The 11,999-nt window shown below is 50.1% G+C and overlaps 2 protein-coding genes across 4 annotated transcripts in view; one reads left to right on the top strand and one right to left on the bottom strand.

Moving 5' to 3' along the window:
- arhgap20 (Rho GTPase activating protein 20) overlaps positions 1-11,999 on the bottom strand; it is a 243,720-nt gene that overhangs the window by 48,372 nt on the left and 183,349 nt on the right. The window lies entirely within an intron of this gene.
- Positions 1-11,999, top strand: part of LOC310813272 (mitogen-activated protein kinase kinase kinase kinase 4-like) — a 65,924-nt gene that overhangs the window by 36,418 nt on the left and 17,507 nt on the right. Inside the window, exons 12-16 of one of the 3 annotated variants that reach the window (XM_083682139.1) lie at positions 337-547; positions 2,912-3,073; positions 3,476-3,562; positions 4,983-5,783; positions 8,436-8,603. In XM_083682139.1, the coding sequence (XP_083538265.1) occupies positions 337-547; positions 2,912-3,073; positions 3,476-3,562; positions 4,983-5,783; positions 8,436-8,603 (1,429 nt within the window). Of the gene's footprint in view, positions 1-336; positions 548-2,911; positions 3,074-3,475; positions 3,563-3,693; positions 3,736-4,982; positions 5,784-8,435; positions 8,604-11,999 lie in introns of all 3 variants that reach the window. The other 2 variants (XM_083682137.1, XM_083682138.1) reach the window with 2 other exon arrangements.

Raw genomic sequence — 11,999 nt, 5'->3', positions numbered from 1 at the left:
CATAACATGCATCACAAACATAATAGCATTTGATACATTATTAACATATTTATACCAGAAACCATATACAGCTAACAAATACCACAAACTAGCGAGCTAACATATTAGCTAACATATTTATACCACAAACCATATACAGCTAACAAATACCACAAACTAGCGAGCTAACATATTAGCTAACATATTTATACCACAAACAATATACAGCTAACAAATACCACAAACTAGCGAGCTAACATATTAGCTAAAATATTACCTAACATATGTATACCACAAACCATATACAGCTAACAAATACCACAAGCTAGCATGCTAACACATCTGTCCTTCCCCTAGCTCCATAGTGAACCAGCCGGGAGAGTCGACTCTGCGGCGGGACTTCATCCGCCTGCAGCTGGAGAACAAGGAGCGCTCGGAGGCCATGAGGAGACAACAACTCCTGCAGGAGCAGCAGCTCAGGGAGCAGGAGGAGTACAAGCGCCAACTATTGGCCGAGAGGCAGAAGCGCATCGAACAGCAGAAGGAGCAGAGGAGGAGGCTGGAGGAGGTAGGAGGGAGATGGGGTGTCAGGGTGTGTGTTTGTGTGTGTGTGTGTGTGTGTGTGTTTACCTCTTTCCTGGCAATGTTTTTAGCATCCATAGTGTGTGTATCCATATTTGTGTACAGTATGTTTATGTGTGTGTGTGTGTGTGTGTGTGTGTGTGTGTGTGTGTGTGTCTGTGTGTGATAGATCATACCGATCTCGACTGCATCCCTCTGGTCAGCAGCGGCCAGAGTATCTGCAGTATTTACAATGCTACAATGTTTACAGAAGCACTGGTGATTAGTGTGTGTATATGTATCTACAGCCCAACCTCTGGCCCTCTAGGGGGGGCTGGCTACTCTAATTGGTCCTTATCTCAAAGGAAGACCAGACTAGACCAGACTAGACGAGAGCAGAGCAGGGAGGCCAGGCTCTGCCTCTCTGATGCCTCTCTGGGAGGCAAGAGGCACTCTGCACCATTAGCTAGCTACTAGAACATGAGCAAGAGGTGGGGGGAGGGGGAAAGAGAGAGAGGCAGTGGAGGAAAGAAGGAGAGAGGACAGGGGAGAGGTAGAGGCAGGGGGGGATAGTCAGAAAGAGAGAGAGAGAGAGAGCGCGAGAGAGAGGGGCAGGGAAGTAGAGAGAGAGAGAGGGTGTTCAAATTGTGACTGTTATGTTACTGTTTTTAATCATTCTATATCATCATTTCTCTTTCTGCCATTGTTGATTTATAAGATCTTATATGTGTACTTTGACAATGTAAGTGTTACCATACCAATAAAGCTTATTGAATTGAATTGAGAGGCAGGGAGGGATAGTGGGGGAAAGAGAGAGGGAGCGAGACAGAGACAGAGAAGGATAGCAAAAAAGAGAGAGTGAGAGCAAGAGAGGAGAGAGCTAGAGAGAATACCATTCCTCATTCCATTCCATGCATTACAATGAGCCCGTCCTCTGATTCCTACCTCCGCCAGCCTCCCCTGACCTACATACACTAGTCCTCTCATTATATTACTGGGTCAGACTGTGTGTAATCCCCTTTAAGACACAAGACCTGTGTGTTGGAGTCACAAAGCACAATTTGCTGATTTCCCCACATTTTCCCACAGTGTTATCACAGCCTAGGGCTTCTCCGGCTGCTGAACCAATCTAGCCATTCTCGAGACTCCTCTGAGGTTGTCATGGGTAGATCGCTCGTGGGTGTTTTCTATTCCACTACTCTCTGCTGGTGCACGCACCGCACATTAGACAAATGTTCAAAAAAAGCTTTGTTGTAACAGGCGAGATGTGTTTGTTCAATCATCGTGGGTTGTATTTATGTTGTGTCTTGACTTATTGGCTAGTTTACATGCCACAACGTGTGGTTTAGCTAGCTAGCTTAGCATTCTGCAACCTTTCTGTGGAAACCACAAGTACACAGTGGAACTAAAGTATGGTTGTATACCAATCAGGAATCGATGTCCACCTCCACCAGCCTCCCCTGAGACAGTGTAGTACAGTAGTATAGTACAGTCAGGGAAGCCTCGGGGTCAGCTGACTAAAGGCCATGTACGTAGTATATACATATATAGTACGTATGGATGTTATTGTGTGGAATTGTCCTTGTTTTAACATGTGTGCTGCAGTACACCGAAGCAAATTCCTAACAATCCACCGTTGGTATGGCAAAGTCTTGAGTCTTGATAATACATGTGCGCTCCTGTCTGAGCCATGGCCCCTCTCCGCGTTTAAAAGGTTAGCATACGGAGACACATGGCACGTTATGAAGCTACTGGGACCACACCCAATATCCCTCAGGGCTGGCTGCACTCCCCTTAGAACGCTGACAGACATGGATCTGGGTGATTTGTTTGTATGGTTTTACTCAAAGCCGACTTGTAAGGAATCTGCCAGTCAGGCATTAAATGTGAGGTATATTTAATGATTAAACGATTAAGTCTTAATACGGTGCTTGATGTGTTGGCACCTTCTGTCATGTGGAGGAACACCCACTGTTCCCTTCCCATACCTAACAACTGGTCCTGAGTCAGTTTAGATCTATTTTAGTCTCATGATTTGTCCAATTCAACTTGGATAGTCTGAACTTGGGAAATGATCTGAAATCAGAACAAATCAGAGCCTGAAGGTGAAGGCCAGGTTGAAGTCGCCACTTGGTGCTGATCTTGCGTTAGTGTTGTTCCCCTCCTAATTGTTAGGGTTTGAGTTTGGAGAGTGTTAAGCTGACCCTAGATCAATGCCAGGGGAGGCTAGTGGAGGTAGAAATCGGTCCTCCGAAACTGGCCTAAAATGAAAGTAATCATGAATAAGATGACCAGCCTACAGAGGTCGTAGTCTTGACGACCGTACTCCTCCTGACCCCTGCTCTCTGTCGCCCCCTGTGGCCGCCCACAGCAACAGCGGCGTGAGCGGGAGATGAGGAGGCAGCAGGAGAGGGAGCAGCGGCGCCGCGAACAGGACGAGAAGAGACGCATGGAGGACATGGAGCGCCGACGCAAGGAGGAGGAGGAACGCAGGAGGGCGGAGGACGAGAAGAGGAGGGCTGACCGCGAACAGGTAGGAGGAGGAGAGGAGGAGAGGAGGAGAGGCACTGAGGCCCTCCATCACTGCCAGGAGTCATTAGAGATATTATTGCACATTATTATTATTATTATTATTATTATTATTATTAATATTATTATTAATATGAATAATAATAATTCCTTTATTTGTATAGTGCTTTTCTAAACAATGTTATAAAGTGCTAAAGGATGTTACATTCATGTCATGTTGGAATGGATCAATGCTGCTGTGTTTTAGCAGTTGGCAGGCTTCTAAAATGAAATTCCTCTTATAAACAATAGTTGCCCCAAATGTCCCTCTGTCAGATATCCATCTTCCATTCATAAGAGCCTCCCTCATGTGACTTCCTCCTTTCTCACCTGCGCTCCCTATTGGCTGGCTGTGTTTGATTGACAGGAGTACATCCGTCGCCAGCTGGAGGAGGAGCAAAGACACCTGGAGATCCTACAGCAGCAGCTGCTACACGAACAGGCCATGTTACTGGTGAGAACTCTCTCTTTATCACTCCTATCAATCCATCCATCCCTCTATCAATCTCTATATCCATCCCTCTATCAATCTCTATATCCATCCCTCTATCAATCTCTATATCCATCCCTCTGTTCTTACACTAGAGCCCCAGCGAGCAGATGCTGCACGAACAGGTCATGTTACTGGTGAGAGATCTCTCCATTCCTCTATCCATCCCTCTTTTATATATCTATACTCCACGGACAGGCCATGTTAATGGTGAGAGATCTCCCTTTCCATCTATCACTCTATCCCTCTATCCATCCCTCTATTCTATATCTATACCCTATATCTATAATCTATATCTATACTAAATACAGATAGGCCATATTACTGGTGAGAGGTCTCTCTATCCATCTGTCACTCCATCTCTCTAAGCTATTTCTTTATCACAGGTAGAACAATGGGTTGAGAGATGATTCCCTCTTGTCTGTGAGCTTGTTCTTCCTGTCTGAACTCTAGTGTTAACAAGCCGCCATTGAGGTTCAAGTGTAGTGATCCTTCCTTCCTGGTGCTTAGTTGGGAAAGCCAGCATGTTTACAGTCCCTCAGTGATGATGTCACCAGGAAGTGTCCTACAGGAAGAGAGGGTTTCCCCCGGTGTTCCTTCCGAAGGTTCTGTATTGTGCCGGTTCTGTTGTGAGCAGGTCCGTGAGCAGGTCTGTGTGACTTTGTGTGTGTGTGTGTGTGTGTGTGTGTGTGTGTGTATGTATGTGTGTGTGTGTGTGTGTGTGTGTGTGTGTGTGTGTGTGAACAAGTCTGTGTGACTGTGTGACTGTGTGTTTGTGTGTGTGTGTGTGTGTGTGTGTGTGTGTGTGTGTGTGTATGGTTGAAGGCCTCTCTGTCCCACCAGGGTCTCCAGGAGAGGACATTAGATAATAGGAGGATGTGAACACTCATATCCCTCCTTACAAGCCTCACACCATCGCTTCCCATTGTTGTGTTCACTATATATGTCTCCCACTATATGTCCTCTTCATTAGCTTCTATGCCAGTGTCTAGCTCAACAACATCTCAATTGTATTTGGATTCCATTCCTTTACATGAGGGTACTATTATGAAGCCAAGGGTATTCTCAAAGCATTCAAACATTTGAGGTTCTATTTCTATTTTTCAATAATTGGACCCAAGTATAAGATATCCACCAGGGGAGGCTGGTGGAGTTAGAAATCGGAGGACGGGCTCATTGTAATGCATGGAATGGAATGCGTGTTTGATACCGTTCCTTATTCCGTTCTGTGCATTACAGTGAGCCCGTCCTCCGATTTCTACCTCCACCAGCCTCCCCTGTAGTAGAGGCAGAAGACCATAGTAGAGGAGGCCTGAGGCCCTTGTAGATGGAGCACCACGGGCCTCAACCCCCCCCCCCCTCCCCTCCCCCTCCCTGCACCCAGGAGAACAAGTGGAGTGAGCTGGAGGAGCTGCGTCAGGCTCAGAAGCTCCAGAAACAACTGCAGCAAGAACATGCATACCTGCTGGCCCTCAAGCAGCAGCAGCAGCAGCAGCAAGCCATGGATCGGAGTAAACACTCCCAGCCTCAGAGCATCATTTGGACCAAGAACCTCCACTCAGAGAGGGCCATGTCACCCCAGGGCCTCAACCCAGAGAGGGCCATGTCACCCCAGAACCTCCCCCCAGAGAGGGCCATGTCACCCCAGAACCTCCCCCCAGAGAGGGCCATGTCACCCCAGGGCCTCAACCCAGAGAGGGCCATGTCACCCCAGAACCTCCCCCCAGAGAGGGCCATGTCACCCCAGGGCCTCAACCCAGAGAGGGCCATGTCAGCCCAGGACCTCACCCCAGAGAGGACCATGTCACCACAGGACCTCAACCCAAAGAGGGCCAAGTCAACACAAGTCCTCATCCCAAAGAGGTCTCAATACTTCCCTCCAGAGAGGACTACAGCCACAGAGGACCTCACCCCAGAGAGGCCCACCTCCCCTCAGAGCCTCGTCCCAGAGAGGACTAAGTCAGCACAAGTCCACATCCCAAAGAGGTCTCAATACCTCCCTCCAGAGTGGACTACAGCCACAGAGGACCTCACCCCAGAGAGGCCCACCTCCCCCCAGAGCCTCACCCCTCATCCAGAGGAGACCAAGTCACCCCAGAACCTCAATCCTGATGGGACCAAAGTCGCAGCACCACCAACCCCTGAACCCCAAGGCCCTGCCCCTGACTCTGAACCAATCAGAGAGGTGATGAAACGGCTAACCTGCTGCCGTGGCGATGCGATTGATTGTTGCCTCTGCTTGTGTTCTGAAACAGGTGTGGTGGCGTGGTGTCTGGATATAGAACATATGGTATATAGACCAGGAGAGGCTGGTGGAGGTAGAAATCGGAGGACGGGCTCATTGTAATGCATGGAATGGAATGACGAATGGTATCATACCATTCCTCATTCCGTTCCATGCATTATAATGATATCCTCTGATTTCTACCTCCACCAGCCTCCCCTGGTATAGAACATATAGACTGTTCTATCTCCGTGGTGTGGTGTGTTACTCGGTCTGCCATGTTGCTTTTTGACAGGACGATACAACACAGCTTTATTTGTCTATCTGTTTACACTGGTTTTCTACTCTGCTCAGCTCTTAACTCTCTCTAACAAACCTGCTTAGCTCAGTTTACTGGCATAGATAATATAATAATAATAATAATAATAATAATAATAATAAATGCCATTTAGCTGACGCTTTTATCCAAAGCGACTTACATTGCAGTGAGTGGATACATTTCAGTATATATGGTCCCAGCAGGAATCAAACCCACAACCTAAGTGTTGTTAGCGCTATGCTCTACCAACTGAGCCACAGAGGACCACTCGGGAAGATACATTCGGGAAGAGAGAGAGACTACCTCTAGAAAGTATTAATCATATCTAAGATCTAATCTTGTCTGATTTTCTCATCTTATCTCATATTCATGCAGTTGATCTAAAAGCACATTGAACCCTTGAGAAAACACAAGTCCAATTTATTAAACTACATCCTTTCTACGATCGGACTGCAAACCCATAATTCCTTAGCCAGGTCCACTCTGGTCTGTAGGGAAGAGTTCTGATGGTTCCTCTGTAAACTGGAGCCCCCTGTTGGTCAGATGGTGGAACAGCACCCTGGGATGTTAACACTGTCCCGTCCCCACTCCTGTCCTCCTCCTCCTCCTCCTCCTCCTCCTCCTCCTCCTCCTCACACAATAACAATGGTCATAAGATCATAACCTAAGCTTTGTCTGTTAACGCCTGCTTACGTGTTTCTCCTACTAGAACCTCTTATGATGAAACACTCTTATATGGCATTTTGAATCAATTACGATTGGGGCTCTTATGTACGTTTTTTGCTTCTCATCCTCATAGTCTGCCGACTGTATTTGTCATATTTTATTCAATCAATGGTGTGTGTCTGTTTTGACAGCTTTTCAAAATCCACAGGAGTCTTTGAGGACTTTTATTGTCATAGATTGATTGATTTGATTTCGGCCAACAGATGTCCGACACAGAGTTGTTGTTGAAGGTGAATGAGTCAGTGTGTGGTGTGTTTCGCTGAAGAAGAGAAGCCTTGTTTGGCTCCCTCCTCCTTATCCAAGTGAATCAGAGGTTACTGCTCTCTTTCTCTCCTCTCTCATCGCTTCACTCTCTCTTCTGTCCACCCCTCCAGCCACCCCTCCACCCACCCCTCCCTCCTTCCCATCTCTCACCATCTCACACAGAACAGCAGCCTCTCAGTAATGTTAATGTTCACAAAATCAGATGTTTAACATGATTTGAATGTCTCCCCAACAATAGAGAAGGTATTATTTCTCCTAACTTCCAGTGTTTGAAGGGGAGAGTGTCCTGTGTTCCCTCAGCGAGGACACCACTATGAGGGGTATAATTAGCCTGTCTGTTGTCTCTCCCCTCACTAGCCTAGCACTAATGAACCACTCAGATAGGGAGACAGCTCATTAGGCTTCGCTGTGTGTGTGTGTGTGTGTGTGTGTGTGTGTGTGTGTGTGTGTGTGTGTGTGTGTGTGCGCGCGCGCAGGTGTGCGTGTGTGTGTGCGCGTGTGTGTGTGTGTGTGTGTGCGCCTGCTGTTCTATTAACCACTTGGGGAGAGAGAGAGACGCACGTTGGAGGACAGCAGTTTATAGTCTGTTATTAGTCAGAGGAGGGGAGGGAAACCAACCTTCCACCTCCCCCTCCCCCTCCCCCTCCCCTCCCTACCTCCCCCCCTAGCCTGAGGTGCTGTGTAGTAAACAGATCGTGTTCTGTTGAGAGTGGGTGCCAGCAGGTCCGTCTGGTACTGTGTTCACATCAAGGCTGGAGAGAACATTGAACCGCCTGCAGCTGTGTCGTGTTTGTGTCGGTTGAACATTGACCAGAGGCCTAGTTCAACTTTGAAGACCGCAACTACACTGTGATGTGGGTGTTTTTGGGCCGTGTTTTTGGGTCATTGTAAACGTTCTTAAACACCTGCACAGGGGCCGGCAAAGACTGGCACCTTTACAGAAATGTTGATTTATGTGCATTTTCCCTGTAAAACTACATTCAATAAAGTAATGTAAGTCATTGTTCTAAGATCCTGTGTCCATTTCCTACATGACGCAGGCCTGTCTGTTTCATCTCAAGAGTCCTGTAGAGGGCGTAACAACTGTTCTCAGCTCTAATGCCTGATGCTCAATAAGGAATATGGGGATTGTGGCTTTATTAGTCTTGCTGCTCTGCCTGTTCTAGAAGGCTCTCTGCTGTGCGGGTGAAACTAACAACGTGACCTTTGAACTGCTGATCCCTCTTCTGTGGCTCTGCCTGGTTTGTCCTTCTAAACCAAGAATGACTTATCTCCTGTATGTGTGTGTGTGCGTGTGTGTCCAGGCTGACGAGAGGTATCGTAAGAACATCCAGGGGTCCCCCCAGGCGGCGGCTCAGGTCAAGCAGCTGCCCCCGGTGCCCCCCCGCGCCCCCGAATCCTACGTCTCCAACGGCAGCGCCGCCGCCGCCGAGGTCGCCCCGCCCGCCATGCACCGGCCAATGGAACCGCAGGTAACCACGGCAACTGATCCGCTTCCTCTCTTTCGCTACGCTGTTCCCTCTCTTAGTGCCAACGCAATCTCTTCTTCCTTCTTTCCTTCTAGGTGGTTTTCCTCCCTAACATGGGGTCTCCCTCTCTCTCTCTCTCTCCCTCTCTCTCGCTCTCTCACTCTTTTCCGGGTCTTATAGCCACAGTGGTGTCTCTCTCTCTAACGAAGGTAGTAGACTGCTATCGTGTTTCCTCCCTTTCTCTTCTCCCTCCTTCAATCTCTTCCTTCTCTCCTGCTGGTGAGATAGATGACCCTTCTAGTCCCTGATAGGCTCCTCCAGCTCCCTGCCGTTGGTGATTGGTTGACTAACAAGTTACCCCTTGTCTAATGTGTTAGTTTCAGTTCCTGTTTCTGGCTGTACCAGCTGAACACCCACACACTCTTCCACTGATTGTGTGTGCGTTGTGTGTGTGTGTGTGTGTGTGTGTGTGTGTGTGTGTGTGTGTGTGTGTGTGTGTGTGCGCGTGCGTGGGCATATGTGTGTGTAAGTGTGTGTGAGAGTTTGTTGCCAGGTGTGGTTGGTTCTGCGGGGTGAAGGTAGACCTCGTCAAGGTATCCACATCGTGACAACATGCTAAAACACATCCATAATTCATATCCCACATTTCACAGCGACTTTGAAGATATTACTCATCGTGCAGAGAGAAAGACTCCATTCAGCGTGACTAATCAGAAGTTCAACAACATGGAGACTTTTGTGAACATGTCACAGACGGCGACTGGAACAGAATAGCGCACGAATCCGGTCGTGACAATGATGTCATTGATTTGCCACTCTGGTGATCGGAGCGATTATGTAAAAGTGCATTTTGTCATTTTAGTTCTCGTTAGCTGTGAGTCATTAAGCCTGAATGTGCAGCTTTTTGACATGTGTCCTGTCACACAGGGGTGATGTAACAAAGTCCGTTGTACACAGAGGCAGACGCAGCGTTACGGTAAGGGAATCTCTCCCGTTTATTCATATAGTTCTGGTAACAATGTCCTTTTGGCTTTCCAGCCTCCTCAATGATAACTCGGCGACTTTGCCGTCGTCTCTTTCTCTCTCTCTCTCGTTCGCCGTTCCCAGCTCACCTCGCCTCTCCACTGGGCAGGTTGCCTAGGATTCAAAAGCTTCTCAAACAGCCTAATCCGCTCTCGTTCGCCGTTCCCAGCTCACCTCGCCTCCCTCCTGAAATGGCAGAAGCGCACACATCTTAAACATTTGCCGGCGAGACTTAATTCGCAGCAGGTGTGCAACAAAAGTCTCGCCGACACAACCCCGGCCACGGTCCTGTAGCTCCCTCTACAGGCCGAACGCTGCATGTCCCCCCACATACCCCCACCGCCCGACACAGGCCGGGGAACCGACGGCCGACGACCTACTCCCCCCCCCCTGCACGGGAGAGGAAGTCTGCCACGACCATCTGCGCACCCGGTCTGTGCACGACGGAAAAGTTGAAGGGCTGCAACGCGAGGTACCACCGGGTGATCCTCGCGTTTACATCCTTCATGCGGTGGAGCCACTGGAGGGGGGCATGGTCGGAGTAGAGGGTGAAGGCGCGACCCAGCAGGTAGTAGCGGAGGGTGCCGACCGCCCACTTGATGGCCAGGCACTCCTTCTCCACGGTGCTGTACCGGCCCTCCCTCTCCGACAGCTTGCGGCTCAGGTACAGCACCGGCCGGTCGGCCCCCTCCACGCGCTGGGTCAGTACTGCTCCCAGCCCTCTATCCGACGCGTCCGTCTGTAGGGAGAAAGGGAGGTTAAAATCAGGCGCATACAGGACCGTTTCTCCACAAAGAGCCCCCTTAAGGGCCTCGAACGACCCCTGGCACTGGCCCGACCATTGGACCGGATCCGGGGCACCCTTCCGGGTGAGGTCCGTCAAGGGACTGGCCAGCTCCGAAAACCCTGGTACGAACTGGCGGTAATATCCCGCCAGCCCCAGGAAGGCCCTCACCTCCTTCTTTGTCTTGGGCCGGGGAGAGGTGGCGATGGCCGCAGTCTTTTCAATCTGCGGCCGCACCTCCCCCCGTCCCAAGTGGTACCCCAGATACCGGATCTCCCTCCGCCCGATCACGCACTTTTTCGGGTTGGCCGTCAGCCCCGCCTGCCTCAGGGACCGCAGAACAGCAGCCACACTCCGCACATGCTGCGGCCAGGTGTCACTGTGAATGACAATGTCATCTAGGTAGGCCGCAGCATAGGCGGCGTGCGGCCGCAGAATACGGTCCATGAGGCGCTGAAAAGTGGCTGGGGCTCCGAACAACCCGAAAGGGAGCACGGTGAACTGGAATAACCCGAGCGGAGTGGAGAATGCCGTTTTCTCCCGGGACACCGGCGAGAGTGGAATCTGCCAGTATCCCTTCGTGCAATCCAATGTCGTGAAGTACCTGGCCGTACCAAGCCGGTCCAAGAGCTCGTCGACCCGGGGCATCGGATAGGCATCGAACTTGGAGACCGCATTAACCCGTCTATAATCCACACAGAACCGTATAGTCCCATCTGGCTTGTTGACAAGCACGATGGGGCTACACCAATCACTGCGGGACTCCTCGACCACACCCAGCTCCAGCATGGCTTCCAACTCCGTGCACACAACGTTTCGTTTGTGCACCGGCAACCTATAGGGACGCGTGCGCACCGTTAAACCCGGCTGCGTTTCTATATGGTGGTCGATGAGCGTAGTCCGACCGGGCAGGGGAGAGAACACGTCAGCGAACTTAAGCTGCAAATCTGCAACGTCCGCGGCCTGGCTAGCAGAGAGATGGTTATCAATATCGACCGGAGTGCTAACTTTCGATTTTGGGACTTCCGGACCGAACTCCTCTCTCTCCGGAATTACCGTAGCCAGAGCAACCGTGACCACGTCGTTCCATTTTTTTAGGAGATTGACGTGATACACCTGCAAGCTATCCCCCCGGTCCGAGCGTACAACCTCATAATCCACGTCCCCCATGCGACGTGTGACCACAAACGGTCCTTGCCACTTCGCGAGTAATTTCGTGCTGGAGGTGGGTAACAGTACGAGCACCTTGTCTCCCGGTGTAAACTCTCGTAGGGTAGACCCCCTGTCATACAGGCGTTTCTGACGCTCCTGGGCTTGCAGCAAATGCTCACGTGAGATAGCCCCTAGGGCGTGGAGCTTTGTGCGCAAGTCGAGGACGTACTGGATTTCACTCTTACTGTCGCTCGACCCTTCCTCCCAATTTTCTTTAAACAGGTCTAGGACACCCCGGGGCTTACGGCCGTAGAGTAATTCAAACGGGGAAAACCCGGTGGAAGCTTGGGGAACTTCCCGCACCGCAAACAACAGGGGATCTAGCCATTTATGCCAATTCCGACTATCCTCGTGGACAAACTTCCGGATCATTGACTTCA

This window comes from Argentina silus, assembly GCF_951799395.1.
Source record: "Argentina silus genome assembly, chromosome: 12".
Lineage (NCBI taxonomy): Eukaryota > Metazoa > Chordata > Actinopteri > Argentiniformes > Argentinidae > Argentina > Argentina silus.
The sequence above is the reverse complement of the archived record's forward strand: the minus strand, read 5'-3'. Positions and strand labels throughout refer to the sequence as shown.